Raw genomic sequence first — 16,531 nt, 5'->3', positions numbered from 1 at the left:
ACACGGAAACGTATGTTTTTTTAATCAGACTTCAATTCATTGGAATTGATAAGGAATATTCACGGTTCGTAATCCGGTTCGCCCTGATTTGTTTCTAGGTTTGTCAACACCATACCGTGCTCGTGGGTTTCATCAAAGTGGTAAACGTCTAAGACCTGCATCACTTCGGGATTTCCTCCCACATTAAGCTGACACGCCGTGATATAACTGGAATAATGATCAACGCGGCGCTAAACCCAACTCACCCACTCTCTCTCTGGTCTTTATCACGTTACCGGTTATCCCAAACATGCCTTTCCTTTATACAAGTCAGACACGGTGCTAATGTTTAATACTGGTTCTAATTTATTTGAAATCTTATCAGATGCATGTTTCAATGATATTTGTTGCACGACTATCAATACCGGAATCTCTCGTCACTGCTATCATATCGTTATGCTGAGGCAATATCCACTTGACTCTGAAACGCCATCAGTGTTGTTATCTAAGTTACATGCTGACTTTGATAAGTGGTATCCAGTTAAGTTTGACAAGGCATATTACGCCCTGTGAATAGGGAAAATGACCAGTGAAGATCCGTGTTAGAATAGGTCTTCAGCAACCCGTGCTGGCCGTAAGAGGCGATTATGCTTGTCGTAAGAGGCGACTAACGGGATCGGGTGGTCAGGATCGCTGATGCATGTCATCGTATCCCAATTGCGTAGATCGATGCTCATGTTGTCAATCACTGAGTTGTCTGATCCAGACTCAATTCTTCACAGACTCCCCGCCATATATCTAGAATATTGTTGAGTATGGCGTTAAACAACAAAAACAAGAAAGTCAACAAACAGCTAAAATAATTAATAACACGTGATATGTTGCCAGTCGATCGTGCAGTTAACATTGAATAATGCCCTTTATCTAGAAATAAAATTATAGGCTCTGCGTTGAAGATACCTGCCTGCCGATCGACAGAGAGGATGTGTTTTCGTTTCGAGCAGTTAACTTTTTCAAAATGAACGCCAGATGGGAGTGTTGGCTTTTCAAACCCTATGTGTAAAATATATAAATAAAAATTTGTTTGAAACTCATATTAGCTGACGAACGATAATCTACGAATACATTTAAGCGACCCCTTTGCGACTGCACAAAATCTTACTTTAGCCAGTGTTAGCGTTCAGAAATGTGCATGAGTGAGTGAGTGAGTATGGTTTTACGCCGCTTTTAGCAATATTCCAGCAATATCACGGCGGGGGACACCAGAAATGGGTTGTACACATCATACTCAAGTCGGGATCATACTGACAGTTGTTGCGTCAATTCCATATCATTTGCAAAGAGTTGGTCGTTCAATTTACAAAATCTTGACCGGCAACTTTTCAACTTGGCAGGTAGCTTTTGTAATTTTGCTTGTCCGGCTGTCTGGATAGACAAAACTTACTTTGTACAGAGTGCCGAAATACACGGACAAGGACAGGATAAAGACAACATCCTTATACTTGGATCAAATATATGTTCTTATCTAATATATCAAATACTTGACTTGTTTGGTTAGTGTCTGGTTAAAGCGGTGTCTATCTGGGGGAAAAATTACCTGCTGTCGTGGCAACAGGCATTTTGAACATCAACGTCCATCTCTGTAATCTTCCAAACAGCCAAATGGCTAGTGTACATTGACATTGAGTTTAGATGATGTTGATGTCTGTACATAAGTGTATTGGCCCGGCAAACCAGCCTAAATTTAAATTTAGAGATTGTATCTGTATCGAACTGGGGAAAACTGGTGTAACTCCTAATCGTCAACTTTCAGCTCCAGCCTTTGGGGTCTAACTTTCACATTTGAGGTACAATCGACCATGCTTTTTCTATGAAGATATAGAGATCTCGTGAAATATCATGTTTCTCTCATCTCGTGAAGGGGCGGAAAAGAGATATTTCACACACACACACACACACACACACACACACACACACACACACACACACACCGTCATTCGATGAGAGAAACATGATATTTCACGAGACACATGAAATAACCTATTTATTATATACTTTTTGTGTAGTTTACTAACGGAAATTTTAATTATTTCATTACAAATGTAAAACCTTGAAACGTAAATTCTCCCTACTTAACACACAGGGACGGTTCACCACCCCTTGTATTTGCGACTTAAAAAGTTGTTTCGTGTTTGCAAAATCTTTAAAAATATGTTTAAAATCAAAAGTATAAAAAATTATTTAGGGTCACGAAAATTCCATATCACAAATTTCGATATGATTTTATACAAAACAGACTATCACAAAAAATATTCTTGAAAACTAGGAGACCGCTGTTGGAAGCGAAAGAATACACGCTGGTCAAGTAACAAAAATGGCGCTTTGCGAAACGAAGTCTCGCTTGACGAGTTAAATGAGAAATCTTCAGTTTATAACGAAACATTTTCGAGAAAATAATAAAAGGCAAAACGTAATATTAACCTCATTAATGACCATCTGTCATTATTTTGCCCTGTCAATGTGGAACTAACGTGAAAAGAACGTCAACAGTTTGTGTATGTGCTTGTCACTTACGATAAAGGGAGAGAATTTAAGGGTAGGTACCTCTTGTATGACAACAGTTCCGTCAAAGTGTTATGTTCACTGCAGTGAAATATCAAGTGTTATGTTCACTGCAATGAAAATATCACTTTTCTCAACTTCAGAAAACTCTTTATTATAACTCAAAGAGTGTTATCCCAAACACCTAGTATCATCACTATTTCATCGGGTTTCATAAACACATGCTCGGAATCGCAAAATATAGCAGATATTTCTTTATTTTCTTTCTTTTATTACGTTATGCTGACGCGTATGATGTTCATGAAAGCATGTTGTTTCACGCAAATGTTACCTCCACTGAAGTAAGTGAAACCTTTTTCTTTCACGCAGTAATGATTTCATGAACATGAAGCGCTCTGTTTGTTATTTTTTATATTCCTAAATGCAGTCTATGGTGCACAGGATCATTTTTTTCTGCCAGTATATAAACGTCTATACCATATGTAATTACAACGATGTTGATGTTTTTTACGGTTTTATTATGTATACCATATATAATATATTATATAAGCACTCTTAAATGATTCTTTTCGCACAGTTAACATTGCTTCATTATCCAATTATAGGTACTCCCTGGGTGCACGTGTGACACATGTTGCAGTACCGAGGGCAGGAGCGACAGGCCGTACTCGGTTCTGAGCAGACATTGAGAGATGACTGTAGGGAGGCACAGTCGGCGTTTAGATGATCCACACACTGGCTGGAAATAGTACTCGGTCCGTTGTCATGGGAATGTGCTGAAATGCATTGTGGGATCAATTAAATACAATTATTGTTGAAAGTCGCACGAAACAGAAAAATGAAAAATTGAAAAACTATCTACTTACTGCAGGTTCCACCTTGTAATTCGTAACCATGGAAACATCGGACACAGCGCGAGTCTTCGGTGGAATTACACTCAGCCATTTGACAACCCGCGTTGGTTAAGGCGCAAACTGAAATATAGGATGGAATTTCACTCAGCCATTTGACAACCAACGTTGGTTAATTAAGGGGCAAAGTGAAATAAAGGATGGAATTTCACTCAGCTATTTGACAACCGACGTTGGTTAAGGGCAAACTGAAATATAGGATGGAATTGCACTCAGCTATTTGACAACCAACGTTGGTTAAGGGGCAAACTGAAATATAGGATGGAATTGCACACAGCTATTTGACAACCCGCGTTGGTTAAGGGACAAACTGAAATATAGGATGGAATTTCACTCAGCCATTTGACAACCAACGTTGGTTAATTAAGGGGCAAAGTGAAATAAAGGATGGAATTGCACTCAGCTATTTGACAACCGACGTTGGTTAAGGGCAAACTGAAATATAGGATGGAATTGCACTCAGCTATTTGACAACCAACGTTGGTTAAGGGGCAAACTGAAATATAGGATGGAATTGCACTCAGCTATTTGACAACCCGCGTTGGTTAAGGGATAAAATGAAATAAAGGATGGAATTGCACTCAGCTATTTGACAACCCACGTTGGTTAAGGGACAAACTAAAATATAGGATGGAATTGCACTCAGCTATTTGACAACCAACGTTGGTTGAGGGACAAACTGAAATAAAGGATGGAATTGCACTCAGCCATTTGACAACCCACGTTGGTTAAGGGATAAAATGAAATAAAGGATGAATTGCACTCAGCTATTTGACAACCAACGTTGGTTGAGGGACAAACTGAAATAAAGGATGGAATTGCACTCAGCCATTTGACAACCCACGTTGGTTAAGGGATAAAATGAAATAAAGGATGGAATTGCACTCAGCTATTTGACAACCAACGTTGGTTGAGGGACAAACTGAAATATAGGATGGAATTGCACTCAGCTATTTGACAACCCACGTTGGTTAAGGGATAAAATGAAATAAAGGATGGAATTGCACTCAGCTATTTGACAACCAACGTTGGTTAAGGGATAAAATGAAATAAAGGATGGAATTGCACCCAGCCATTTGTCAACACACGTAGGGGAGGGGACGCACTGAACTATGGGGTGGACACAATTACAAACTCCAAGTTGGAATTAAATAGGAAGTCGCAGTCTGTGTGACACTGATTTTAGTAGTAAGTAAATTATGAAACAAGCAAATGCTTAGCCCTGATACCCTCAACATCAATGGACACTAGTGGCTTACATTTAGCTTTGTATGTATGTTTCATTCACAAATCATGCATGTTTTGATATAATGACGGCAGTTATTAGTTTTTAACTAAAAATTATGCTGATTCGCAGACAATCATGACTGTAAACGAGAACTGGACAACCAAGTGAAACTTACAAAACGTCGACACTAGTCTCGAGTATCTATTTGGCGTAAAAGGCGAAATAGTTGTGAACAGCTTATGAATGGGTCACGGAAAATAAGTGATAACACCAGGCTTCATGCACAATACTGGAAGTAACCCATTCGGGTTTTTTTCTTCGTAGATGATGCTTATACAGTAAACTACGGTTATAACGAACTCAAAGGGACCACTAATTTTAGTTCGTAATATCCGTAGTTCGTTATAAGCATATATACAACATATTTACAACAAATGGCAGAGACTAAAATATAAGTTCGTTATATCGGCCAGTTCGTTATAAGCGTGTTCGTTATAAACGTAGTTTACAGTAGTTGAGCAGAAGTCAAATAACTTCAATCTACGCAATAATAACCACTAGATACGTAATACTGTACATTCAGTATTCTTAGCAGTGATACAACACCAATTACGGTTCAAAACGATAAGAATATTTACCATCACAAGCTGTTCCGCTGATGAAAAAGCCAGGAGCACACTTCCTACACCAGTGTTTGAAGCAGCCGTCTCTGCCTACGTCCACACAGTCAGGGATCAGGATCGTGGACGGACACGCTGACAGGGGACATAATGCCAGGGATAAGCATCCGAAAAACGTTAAAAGGGAACTGGATGAGAATTATACTGTCCAGAATGGGAAATCAGCTCCATGGGAACTTATGCAAGCCGGTATTATCAACTATTATATGAAATGTTTATATAGTTGTTACATGTAAAAAAAATATTAACGATGGTAACAATACGAACTTTACTTCCCATAAACCTAACACATTACAGTTCGAAACATCAACTCCATTTATCTGCCGAAACAGATTGCATTGGGCGTAAAAGGCAATATAGCGATGAAAATTATATGAATGAATCACTGAAAATCAGTGATGACACTAGGTGTTCTCAACGTAAGTAATGACTCACGAATGCATTGGCCGTCTACTTCTAAGTATCCATCTTTACACTTGGTGCATGTCACGTCATTGGCATCACTACAGATGACTTCGTCGCATGTTGGGTTTGGGGAAGGGCATTCTGGAGGAGCATGTAAGAAAGCAATTAGGTATTAAAGAAACGTATATTTAATGAGTAAAATTACATGGTAAACATAATAAAAAACCTTAAAGGTCAGTTACTTACCCTTACACGTGCTCCCAGCTAGGAAGAAGCCCGGATGACAACTGACACATCTGACGTCATCAGTGGAGGAGCAGACGTGATCCCGACATCCGGCGTGGAGACGGGGACAGACTGTATTGGATGCAAAGAATGATATAAGATGGATGTAAAAAAATACTGTTAGATATTGATTTTCTTAACTAAAATAAGCATGAATTATTTGAAAATATATCATTGACGTTATGTGACGTTTTAGAAAAGGTTAACAGGGAAATCCAAAACGTCATCGACAGAATAGCCAGTCTCGAATATCTGCCGAAACAGATTTTATATGGCGTGAAAGGCAATATAGTGATGAAAATAATATGAATGGATCTCTAAAAATCAGTGCTGACACCGGTTGTTCACGAAAGAGGTAAGCATATCCTGCTCTACCTGCAGCACCCTCCTCTCACAGTTTTAATTAAGTAAGGAGTAAGGAGGTGTGAAAACGTCATTTAAATTTAAATTGGATATCAGCCTGCATCGTATTGACAAGTGACGTGTCATGTTGAGTACAATTCTCTGATTGTCTACTATAAAATATCTGGAATGACTTAGCCATGCCTTTGATGGTGAAACCTTGACTGAAGAGGTCTATAAGGAACCATTACCTTCACACGCAGTGGCTTCACGGTAAAACCCCTGCTCGCACCTGTTGCACCACCAGAAGAGACACCCGACTGATGCCTCTTCCTCGCAGTGCAGGATGGGGGTGTGGGGTGGACAGGCTGAAATAGCAGATACAACACACATTATCACAAGTGCAATTCAATGAATGAGCTGAGGTTCAATGGGCTCAAGTTAGATAAAAGAGTGCAAGGTAAATTTGAGGGGAAGCCGAAAGTGATGATTGTCTTTCATGAGAACAGGTATGGTGCTGACACACCATGAATCATTTTCAAGATGAATCTTGGATTCTATCCAATGACAAGCATATACTGACAAAAGTGATTGTCTGGTTTCGCAGAGCCACACTTTTTCAACTTCTGCACGATCCGAACATTCATCTGATGACACCTTCTACTGTACAAAAATTTCTGATAATTAGTTGTTGTTTTTTTATATTGTTTTTATTCATTCCAGAGGGTACATAGTCATCGTATCATAAGAGGCATCCAATTACATGTTGATTACAATGAGAGAAATGTACAGGAAGAGATATGACAGTAGGTTCACCTTTCATACACTGTAATAGTTGTAAGAGATATAGATTAAGGAAGCTAGTCCGTCTGCATTATGGTTTTCTCCATTAAACTCCATTTTGTAGTGAAAGAAATATTGTTCCGTTTCTTTTTGCAAGGAAAATTCGACATGGTAAATATCTTTCAGTATATTTCTATATGACTTAAAATATGGTTTTACTCCTTTAATATGTGTCACGTAAATGTGTCTTTTTGCTAATATCAGTAAGTATTTCTGATAATCAACTTACTTTGGCATCTTCCCTCAACCTGCGTGTAGCCAGCCCGACAACGCACACATCGAGCAGGGTTAAGATCTGGACACTCCGCAAACTCACAGTTACTGATGTTGTCGGGACAACCTAATGAGGTAGTAATTCAAATTATCAAAATTATAAGAACCACATAGATGTCTGATGAAGATTGTCAAGAAACCACGACACGGCTTTATTTTTATTGACAGTCGTGTAAAAGAAGTAAAATATTTGATTTTTTGTGTACATATATTTCAATTTTGTTTTATCAAATATTCTGGAACAGAAAATATTAATGATATGAAACATGCAACTGACATGTTTCATGGATACACTGGAAATAATCCACTGCCTACCTTTGACCGTTGTTTCGCATGTAGAGCCAGTAAATCCAATTCGGCAGTGACACGTGGCTTTCTGTGCCTGCACTAAACATATCCCTCCATTCAAACAAGGGCCGTTTTGATGACAGGGGTTGTGAATTTCACATCGATGACCAGAATAGTCAGGGTGACATCGACACACAAAATGGTGTCCGCTGTTGACGCATGTTCCTTGATGACAACGATTGACGATACAATGGTCGACGTGTTCACACGTGTCACCTGTGAAACCACGTGGACAGAGGCAGGTGCGGTTTCCTCGCTTCTCAACACACGTGCCTCCATTCTTACAAAGACTATCTGAACAAAGCCCTATCACTGTCTCACAATACCGCCCAGTGAACCCTGAGGTACAATCACAGCCAACGCCGTTCTCTTCCTTTGTACAGGAGCCGCCATTCTTGCAAAGACACTTTTCAAAACCTGGGGACACCAGAAGAGGAAACACGGCCTGTATTTTTGTCACGCTGATAACCTTCATGTACTTCCTGCAGTAACGAACACCTGGTGTCATCACTATTTGATAGTGATACACAAACACATGCTTGTGATATCGTCGGAATCTTACAGTGGACTCTGCTTTTAGTACACATGTCTTATGATTATAGAGAGGGTTTTAGTGGCTTATTAATAGAAAGGTTGCAGAGCTTATCGGTATAATTTTGTTTCTCAGATTCATATTGAAAAATAAAAGTGCCAGATAACTATGATTTTTTCATGACTCACTGCAGAGTTTTTATCACTTGCTCATTTCCGGATCATATTTTAGCTAGGTCCAACTAATGTAATATATATCGCATACACGTACATGCATCCACTGACAATAAGGTGTCTTTGAAGATGAGTAATAGGGTTTGTATACCTGTGGTTGGAGAGGTTCTTGTACTTTGAGTTTTAACATCAGGTATAGGCTTTGTAAACATCATCTGTAGTGTAGACATGACAACCCTTCTATCACAGTGCACCCCTGAATAGAACATGATCGATACTGTCAGGAACCAACAGAAAGTAGACAAGGGTGTTCAAATGAATGAACATGTACGTTACCCAATAAGTAAACAAATACATGGTGGTTATTTAACATGACACAGATATATATAGGAGGGAATTAAAGGGATTGTATCAACAATTTTATCATGTTTGTTGGAGAGAGCAGAATGTTGTCTCAGGGTATGTCCAAGAATGTGTGCGATATCCATGTATGCTTATGCATCAACACATTTAGTTTCAAGGTTAGGCATCAATAGGGACTTAACTTGTGTAAATGTTGGCTGACAATTTTTCACCATTTCTGGCATGTACAGATATTATGAATGTGCGGTCAGAAAGAGAAATTTAAGAAAAGTCAAAGCTATACGTTTCCAATATGAACTTACCACTAAATCCTGGAGGACATGAACATGTGATATTTGACCCGGTGGCATGGCAGGTTCCTTGATTCTGACAGGGATTGCTTGTGCAGGGGGTGGTCTGACAAAGTGTGCCGTTAAATCCAGATTGACAGGAACAGTTGAACGTTGACCCAGTAGGACGACATGTTCCTTGATTCTGACAGGGATTGCTTGAACAGGGGGTGGTCTGACAAAGTGTGCCGTTAAATCTAGATGGACAGGAACAGTTGAATGTTGACCCAGTAGGACGACATGTTCCTTGATTCTGACAAGGATTGCTGACGCAGGGAGTTGTCTCACAAAGTGTGCCGTTAAATCCAGATGGACAGGAACAGCTGAACGATGACCCAGTAGGACGACATGTTCCTTGATTCTGACAGGGATTGCTTGAACAGGGGGTGGTCTGACAAAGTGTGCCGTTAAATCCAGATGGACAGGAACAGTTGAACGTTGACCCAGTAGGACGACATGTTCCTTGATTCTTACAATGATTGCTGGTGCAGGGGGTGGTCTCACACGAGATGCCGCTGTAGCCAGGCGCACACTCACATTGGTGTCCTGTTCCGTTAATGCGACACGTTCCGTTATTCTTACAGGTTGAGGCTCTGCATGGTGTTGTCTCACAATATAAACCGCCGTACCCTGGGAGACATGAACAGTTGAAGGTGTACCCAGCAATTACACACGTTCCTCCGTTGTTGCACGTCGCGTTATGACAAGGAGTGTTTGCACACATATTACCATGTGGACATTTACAGCTTCCTTCCATCTGACATATTCCTGATATTCTGACAGACATACCTGTCAAGTCCAGACAAATACGACCGCCTCCGTGGTCTAGTGGTAGAGCGTCTGCCCGGAGAGCGGAAGGTCGGGGGCTCAATCCCCGACCGCGTCATACCAAAAGACGTTAAACGATGGTACTTGTTGTTACCCTGTCTGGCGCTCGGCATAAAGGGCTAAAACAAGGACTGGTCGGCTCGGAGTCAGTATACTTTGTCTGAGTGGGGTGTTCATGTTAAACTGAGGCATGGTGACCTTGCACTATAAATTCAGCATTAGTCCGAACAAGTACAAACACACACACACACACACACACACACACACACACGCACGCACGCACGCATACACGTGCATGCACGTCGCTATATAAGTGTAATAATCTTGGAAGCGACGTTAAACCCCATTTAACCTCACCCCCCGGAAACATACATGAAGCTTGATTACATAAATGTAAAATAGACACAGTAGTTATAGATCAAAAGTGAAATAACTCTGAGGCATATTACATGGTAGTCGAGAGGGTTTTCTTAGTATTTGGTAGATATGCCTGCAATGCAATCCTTATTTGTCGCCAATTTTTTGATGATGTACTACCTTTAACGCACCTTTTCGACCCATCCGGGCCACACGTGTAGTGATCTGCTGGTCCTGGGTCACACAGGACAGAACACCTGGGTCCATAGTAGTGGGGGTCACAGGTCACAGTGATGGTCAGAGTTAATCTGCAATATGGGGTCACGCTGTATTAATACGATTTTAAGTATATGGTAGAAGTAGCACACGAGTATACACGATAACTCAAAACGTCAACGCCAGACAATATTCAATCTCGATTATCTGCTGAAACAGATTCCTAAGGACGTAAAGGGCAAATTAGTGATGACAACTGTATGAATGGCTAAAGCATTATTGTTAACTTCCGTGTTAGGTGGACCTGTACGTGTAAGGTAGGTATCGCGTCGGACATAGAGTCACGCAAATACAAACTATGAACAATAAACAAAGCAGTGACGCACCTTGCATCTTTGTCAGTGAGAATGATGTTGGCGCCATTGTGAGACGGCGGTAGAGGTGTCGTCATGTCATCTAGAGGAAGTGGTGTGTTTGACAGCCAGTAATCATCACCAACTTTAGCCTCAAACATAGCGCCTGTCTGAACACACAAGGATTATGTTTGATTACATGGTTCACTGATACACACGTAGGATGTAGTTTGAACTCAGTCATGCTTTTTCTTTATACATGGTTTATAGTAGTGTTTTAGTCCGCTTATATTCCTGTCATATCACGGCAGCGGGACACTGGAAATGGCATCACACCGCAGGGAATCGAACCTTGTCTTACGAGTGACGAACCGCAGCTTTAACCACTAGGCTATTCAACCGCGGGTGTAATACGAGCATGGCAGTGCAACACAACTTCACATAATTTCGTGCTACCATGTGTATATAAAAGAAACGTTCAATACTATATTAAACCTTTATTCGTGATACACGTTAGGTAGATCTACACGATGAATATTGTTGCTTGTCATTAGTGCTCAGATTCAGACATACTATATTTCTTTATAGTATATTACACATTAGTATATATGAGTTTTGTTGTTAAACTACGGAAGTGAACAGACGACAATATCGCTAAATGTACCTGTAACGAAGTAAACGGCTTGACGATGGGATTGGCTATTCCGCCATTAATGCTAGACCCAAATTTGACGTCCCGTGTGCCCTTGTATTGGTCGCTCATCTTTGTGCAGTTTCTATAACAACATAGTGGGACACCATCATACTCTTCTCACAGTATGCAGGAACATCATCATGTGATGAAAAGAAAGATGTAATGTACTGTTAAACAGTTAAATAAAACACAAGGTTATATGTGACTTATATTTCAATTGCAAATACAGTACATCATTATACATGTACGACAATGTCAATTTCTATAGTAAATAAGCATCAACCGGAAGTTTAAATTTCTTTCGTTGATTATAGACAATTGATACATGGAGCTCCACAGCAGTTTATCTTCAGATTGAATTTCAAAAATCATAAAACTACCTACACTTTATTGGAGAAACCCTTGAGACATTTATAATGTCAGATTGTCAGGCTTGTACTCAACAACAAAAGTTCCTGTTCAAACGAGTAAAGTTTGGTTTTCAATATTGTAGTCAATGTATGGAATCAAGACACAAAAACGCAACTGCTACAGAAAAGTATGCATTCCATGCAAAAGTTGACTTTTATGCAAGCCCCATGCATTTCACTACCCAAGAATGGGTATCGAAGCATGTGCGTTAACGGGATTCCATATGCATTGTTAAGCATCGTGCTGACAACAACCACTCAGAAAAACAACAAAATTTCGCAATTATTCAACATTACGAAAGCCACACCTGTCCGAAAATGAGCGTCTGCGAGCCATTGGTATGCTTGAAACAGGATCGAGTCAACGTGATGTTGCAAGACAATTTAACGTCCACAGAAACACCATTTGGTGTTTATGGCAACGTTGGCAAAAGACGAATGCAGTCAGAGACCATCCTCGGAGTGGCAGGCCACGCCTAACCCATAATCGACAAGACAACTGGATTCGAACAATAGTGTCTGCAAGAAGCCCTGGCCTTCGACGAATATCTTCACAAACCGTACGTCGCCGCCTCAGATGTGCAGGGATTGTCGCCAGAAGACCCGCCAGACGTCCCATTTTGACAGGAAACCACCGTCAAGCACGTCTTCAGTGGTGCAGACAGCGTCTACGCTGGACGCACATGCAGTGGGGACAAGTTCTATTCACTGACGAGTCTCGTTTTCACCTCAGCCACAGCGATGGACGGATTCGAGTGTACCGACGTCGAGGTGAACGTTACGTCAATCATTGTGTCATGGAAGAAGATCGGTTCGGGGGCGGCAGCGTTATGGTATGGGGTGGGATTACAGCAAGACAGGGTTTGATAGTGGTAGAGGGAAATGTCAATGGACAGCGCTACCGCGACGAGATCATCAGCCCTGTTGCTCTACCGTTTTTGCGTCGTCATGGCCCAGGCATTACCTTTCAACATGACAACGCCCGGCCTCATATTGCTCGACTTGTTCATGAATCTCTCCAACAAAACAACGTGAATGTCATCCCCTGGCCGGCTCGCTCCCTGATCTCTCACCAATCGAACACATGTTGGATGAGATGGATCGGCGCCTTCGACGTCAACCACATGTTCCAGAGACACTCCAGGAACTTCGAAACATGCTCCGGCAGATATGGATAGATATCCCACAGGACTTTGTGCGACGCCTGGTCCATTCCATGAGACGAAGATGTGTTGCTTGCATCGCAACCAGAGGTGGACACACACGATATTGATTTGTAAATTGACATTTTGGCATGTTCATGTTTTTTTTATGAAATCACGCATTTTCTGAAGTCAGTATGGCAAATTAAACCATTTGAACACTTACAGGAGTCTTTTATCTCTTGCAAACCGAAATTGTTTCAGTTTGGGTGAAAAACATAACTTTGCATCAAATCTTATTCAATGTCACAGGAACTTTTGTTGTTCAGTATATATTACTATTACTAAAGACAACAATGAAGTATTGTATAATCTGATGTATGATGGGACCTGTATTATGACACAGAGCGCGCACGTTGTCAACAATATTCAAAGCATTGACATACCTTGCATCTTTGTCAGTGAGAGTGATGTTGGTGCCATTGTGAGACGGCGGTAGAGGTGTCGTCATCTCATCTAGAGGAAGTGGTGTACCCCCAGTACTCATCACCCACTTTAGCCTCAAATACAGCGCCTGTCTGAACACACAAGGATTATGTTTGATGCTCAGTGATGCTCAAATAAGATGAAGCTTCAACTCAGTTATCCTGAGTGTGTTTCTCGTGTTGCAAGTTTCAATGAGAGACAATAGTGTTTTACGACTCATATAGAAACAATCGTTTCAATTTCACGGTATTTACACCAGGAATTGGCGTCACGTCTTGTTCCCATGTAGAGATTCGAAACCAAGCCTTATTCGTGATTCTGCCCCAGCGCCAGTTCCACGGGAGCCTGGGAAGATTACTAAATTTCTTCAGTGATACTTCTACCCATTACTTACGTTCTACCTTCTGCTAATTAAACTCATGTGCTTATTAATACCATTGTTCTCCAAACGGGTTACATTTCATAAGCGGGATTTTTACAATATCCCGACGGTTTATCACATAAAGTCCAAGGGATTTTATGAATGTCGGACAAGTTTATAACTGATCACAAGTTGTTATACTGTCATTGTCTGTTCTCTAAAATCTTTCTCTGTCGAACCCTTATATTACATTTCAATTCTACCCGTGAAGATCCGCGTTAGAATAGGTCTTCATCTACCCATGCTTGCTGTAAAAGGCGACTATGCTTGTTGTAAGAGGCAACTAACGGGAACGGGTAGTCAGGCTCACAGACTTGTTTGATGAATTCTATCGTATCAATGCTCATGATGTCAGTCACTGGATTGTCTGGTTCAGACTCGATTATTTACAAACTGCTGTCTTATACCTGGGATATTGCTGAGTGCGGCATTAAACAACAAACACACATTTTATTCGCTGGTGATGCTCAAAACTGGGGTCTTTAATTTCTGAAAGGACATACTTTGGAGTGTTTTAAATAATATTTGGCAGTCTGCGATATTACCAAATTATATCAAACTACAATACATTAAATTGTGCAATAGGTTCTGCATGATTGAAACAGATACACACTGACTTACATAAAAGCTGAGCGCGTGTAGCTGTCACGAGAAAGCACCGGTACAGTCCAGTCATGTCCAGAGAACAAAAACTCAACTATCGACCACTGCATGCAGATCTCGCACTGTATTCGGGCCACCCTCTTCGTTCACGTAAAGTGTACAGAGATATTTATGATTTTAAAGTATTTAAAAGTGCAAAAGTCGCTTTAGAAGTTTAAGAAAACTTTACCTCGTGTTTATATGAGTTTTAAAACCTTCACATGCGGGCTTTAAATGTCATTAAAAAACTTGGACGTGTTTTATTCTTCACACGTTAAACTATGTTCATACACGCTGAATATTGTGGCTGAGCGGTGCTAAAGTACGGTAATGTCCTTGCTGGAGATGTAGACGTCATGATATTTTCAGTACTGGCGTCCAGCAACTCGACAATGTCATTACCTGTAAGGTTTTGAACGACTTGACAACGGGATTGGCTACCCCGCCATTAATGCTCGTTCCAAATATGACGTCCCTTGTTTCCTTGTACATGTAACTCATCTTTGTGCAGGAACTGTGATACAGTAACGATGTACCCTCATACATACAAGAACAAAATGTGATCGGAAATAACATTGAAGGAAGCAATAAGATATATACATGTAATTGTTGGCTCAAAACGAGAAATAGATACGTTCGTCCCAAATTCGACTTGTACTGGGACCTTAAGTTGTCTTTATGTAGGCGTCGGTATATGGCTGAAATAATGCCTATGAGGCATTCAATTTTAACTCACTCACTTTGTGTAAGCACTGTGACGCAATATTTGATTACCGTCACTTCCTACTCTTGTATTATGCATTGAATAAAATCCAAGGACCATATGTAGTTTCAACAGAAATGACACAAGGATAGATGTGACTTCATCTGACTTTGACATGAGTACATGTACCTTGGTCAGCAGCGCTTTGAAACTGTAACACCAGATTACATTGAACGTCACATTACTAATGTACCCCATGTACAATGATACAGTATTAGTTTTATATAGAACTATAGGTCCAATACACAGAGAATGTTAACCTAACGTCACGTTGTTTATTGTCAGATTGAAGTTTGGTATTTCATGAAGTTACACATCATTGGACATCATTTGATATAAGATAAAAAGACTTACACGTTATTGGCCAAACCCTTGAGACAAAAGGTGAACATCAGATCACAGGGATGAGATGAATAGAAGCCTCCCTTGCATCCTGTGTCTGATGACCTGTGGTACTCCAGTAGATGTACAGACACATTGCCGCTGCTGGTACAGGGCTGTCGGGGAGAGAGATGCACATGAGACAGCAACAGTCGAATCAAATATATATAAAAAATTAAAATAGGAGCAGCATTTAACATGATATTAACCTGAATGTCAAAACACCACCTATTTACTTACCTCAATCCAGTAAACAAACGACAAAACAACAATAAACATGCAGTTCCAGTTCCACATGGTGCTTTACCGTATGTGCAGAGGTATACACTGTGTCTCTTTCCTATGTGACCGTTGTCCGGATATGTACTATAGGTTTGTCCGCCTAAATGAAGACTAGCTGTAGACCTTCTTGTTCTTTCCTCTTAACACTACAGATACATGCAGGTATATCAATCCTCCGACACAGCGGGAAGTTCTTTATCTGTCAACTACTGATGTCTGATGTTATCGTTCACTATCAGTATCACAGGAGTGAATACACTGTAAGATATTATATCAAACGTTACTGGGTCACATTAACTAGGT

The 16,531-nt window shown here is 40.5% G+C and overlaps 1 protein-coding gene across 4 annotated transcripts; it reads right to left on the bottom strand.

Moving 5' to 3' along the window:
• Nucleotides 1-3,038: 3,038 nt before the first annotated feature.
• On the bottom strand, nucleotides 3,039-16,120 carry LOC124146324 (adhesive plaque matrix protein 2-like). Of its 4 annotated transcripts, none has more exons than XM_048392218.1 (15): nucleotides 15,936-16,120; nucleotides 12,086-12,101; nucleotides 11,672-11,783; nucleotides 11,041-11,177; nucleotides 10,619-10,746; nucleotides 9,227-9,883; nucleotides 8,713-8,817; nucleotides 7,824-8,273; nucleotides 7,465-7,575; nucleotides 6,644-6,760; nucleotides 6,012-6,122; nucleotides 5,796-5,906; nucleotides 5,319-5,435; nucleotides 3,408-3,515; nucleotides 3,039-3,317 (listed from the first exon to the last, which is right to left on the bottom strand). In XM_048392218.1, the coding sequence occupies exons 1-15, from the start codon at nucleotides 15,955-15,957 to the stop codon at nucleotides 3,133-3,135; spliced, it is 2,487 nt and encodes an 828-aa protein (XP_048248175.1). In that variant the 5' UTR covers nucleotides 15,958-16,120; the 3' UTR covers nucleotides 3,039-3,132. The 4 variants fall into 4 exon arrangements, with proteins under 4 accessions (XP_048248175.1, XP_048248177.1, XP_048248176.1 ...); XM_048392220.1 differs by lacking the exons at nucleotides 12,086-12,101; nucleotides 15,936-16,120 and adding exons at nucleotides 13,700-13,831; nucleotides 15,205-15,522; XM_048392219.1 differs by lacking the exon at nucleotides 8,713-8,817.
• Between the last annotated feature and the right edge of the window lie 411 nt (nucleotides 16,121-16,531).

The sequence above is a fragment of the Haliotis rufescens genome, unplaced genomic scaffold, assembly GCF_023055435.1.
Source record: "Haliotis rufescens isolate VD_foot unplaced genomic scaffold, xgHalRufe1.0.p SCAF_11, whole genome shotgun sequence".
NCBI classification, from domain to species: domain Eukaryota; kingdom Metazoa; phylum Mollusca; class Gastropoda; order Lepetellida; family Haliotidae; genus Haliotis; species Haliotis rufescens.
Note: the sequence above shows the minus strand (reverse complement) of the source record. Positions and strands in the feature narration are given on the sequence as shown.

Bases quoted from the DNA above. Each gene is read 5' to 3' on its own strand.
- LOC124146324 (XM_048392220.1), bottom strand. From the start codon at position 13,800: ATGAGTACTGGGGGTACACCACTTCCTCTAGATGAGATGACGACACCT. The intron at 5,907-6,011 runs GTAAGTAACTGA...ATGCTCCTCCAG, and splicing joins AGCTGGGAGCACGTGTAAGG to AATGCCCTTCCCCAAACCCA. The intron at 3,318-3,407 runs GTAAGTAGATAG...AATGCATTTCAG, and splicing joins ATTACAAGGTGGAACCTGCA to CACATTCCCATGACAACGGA.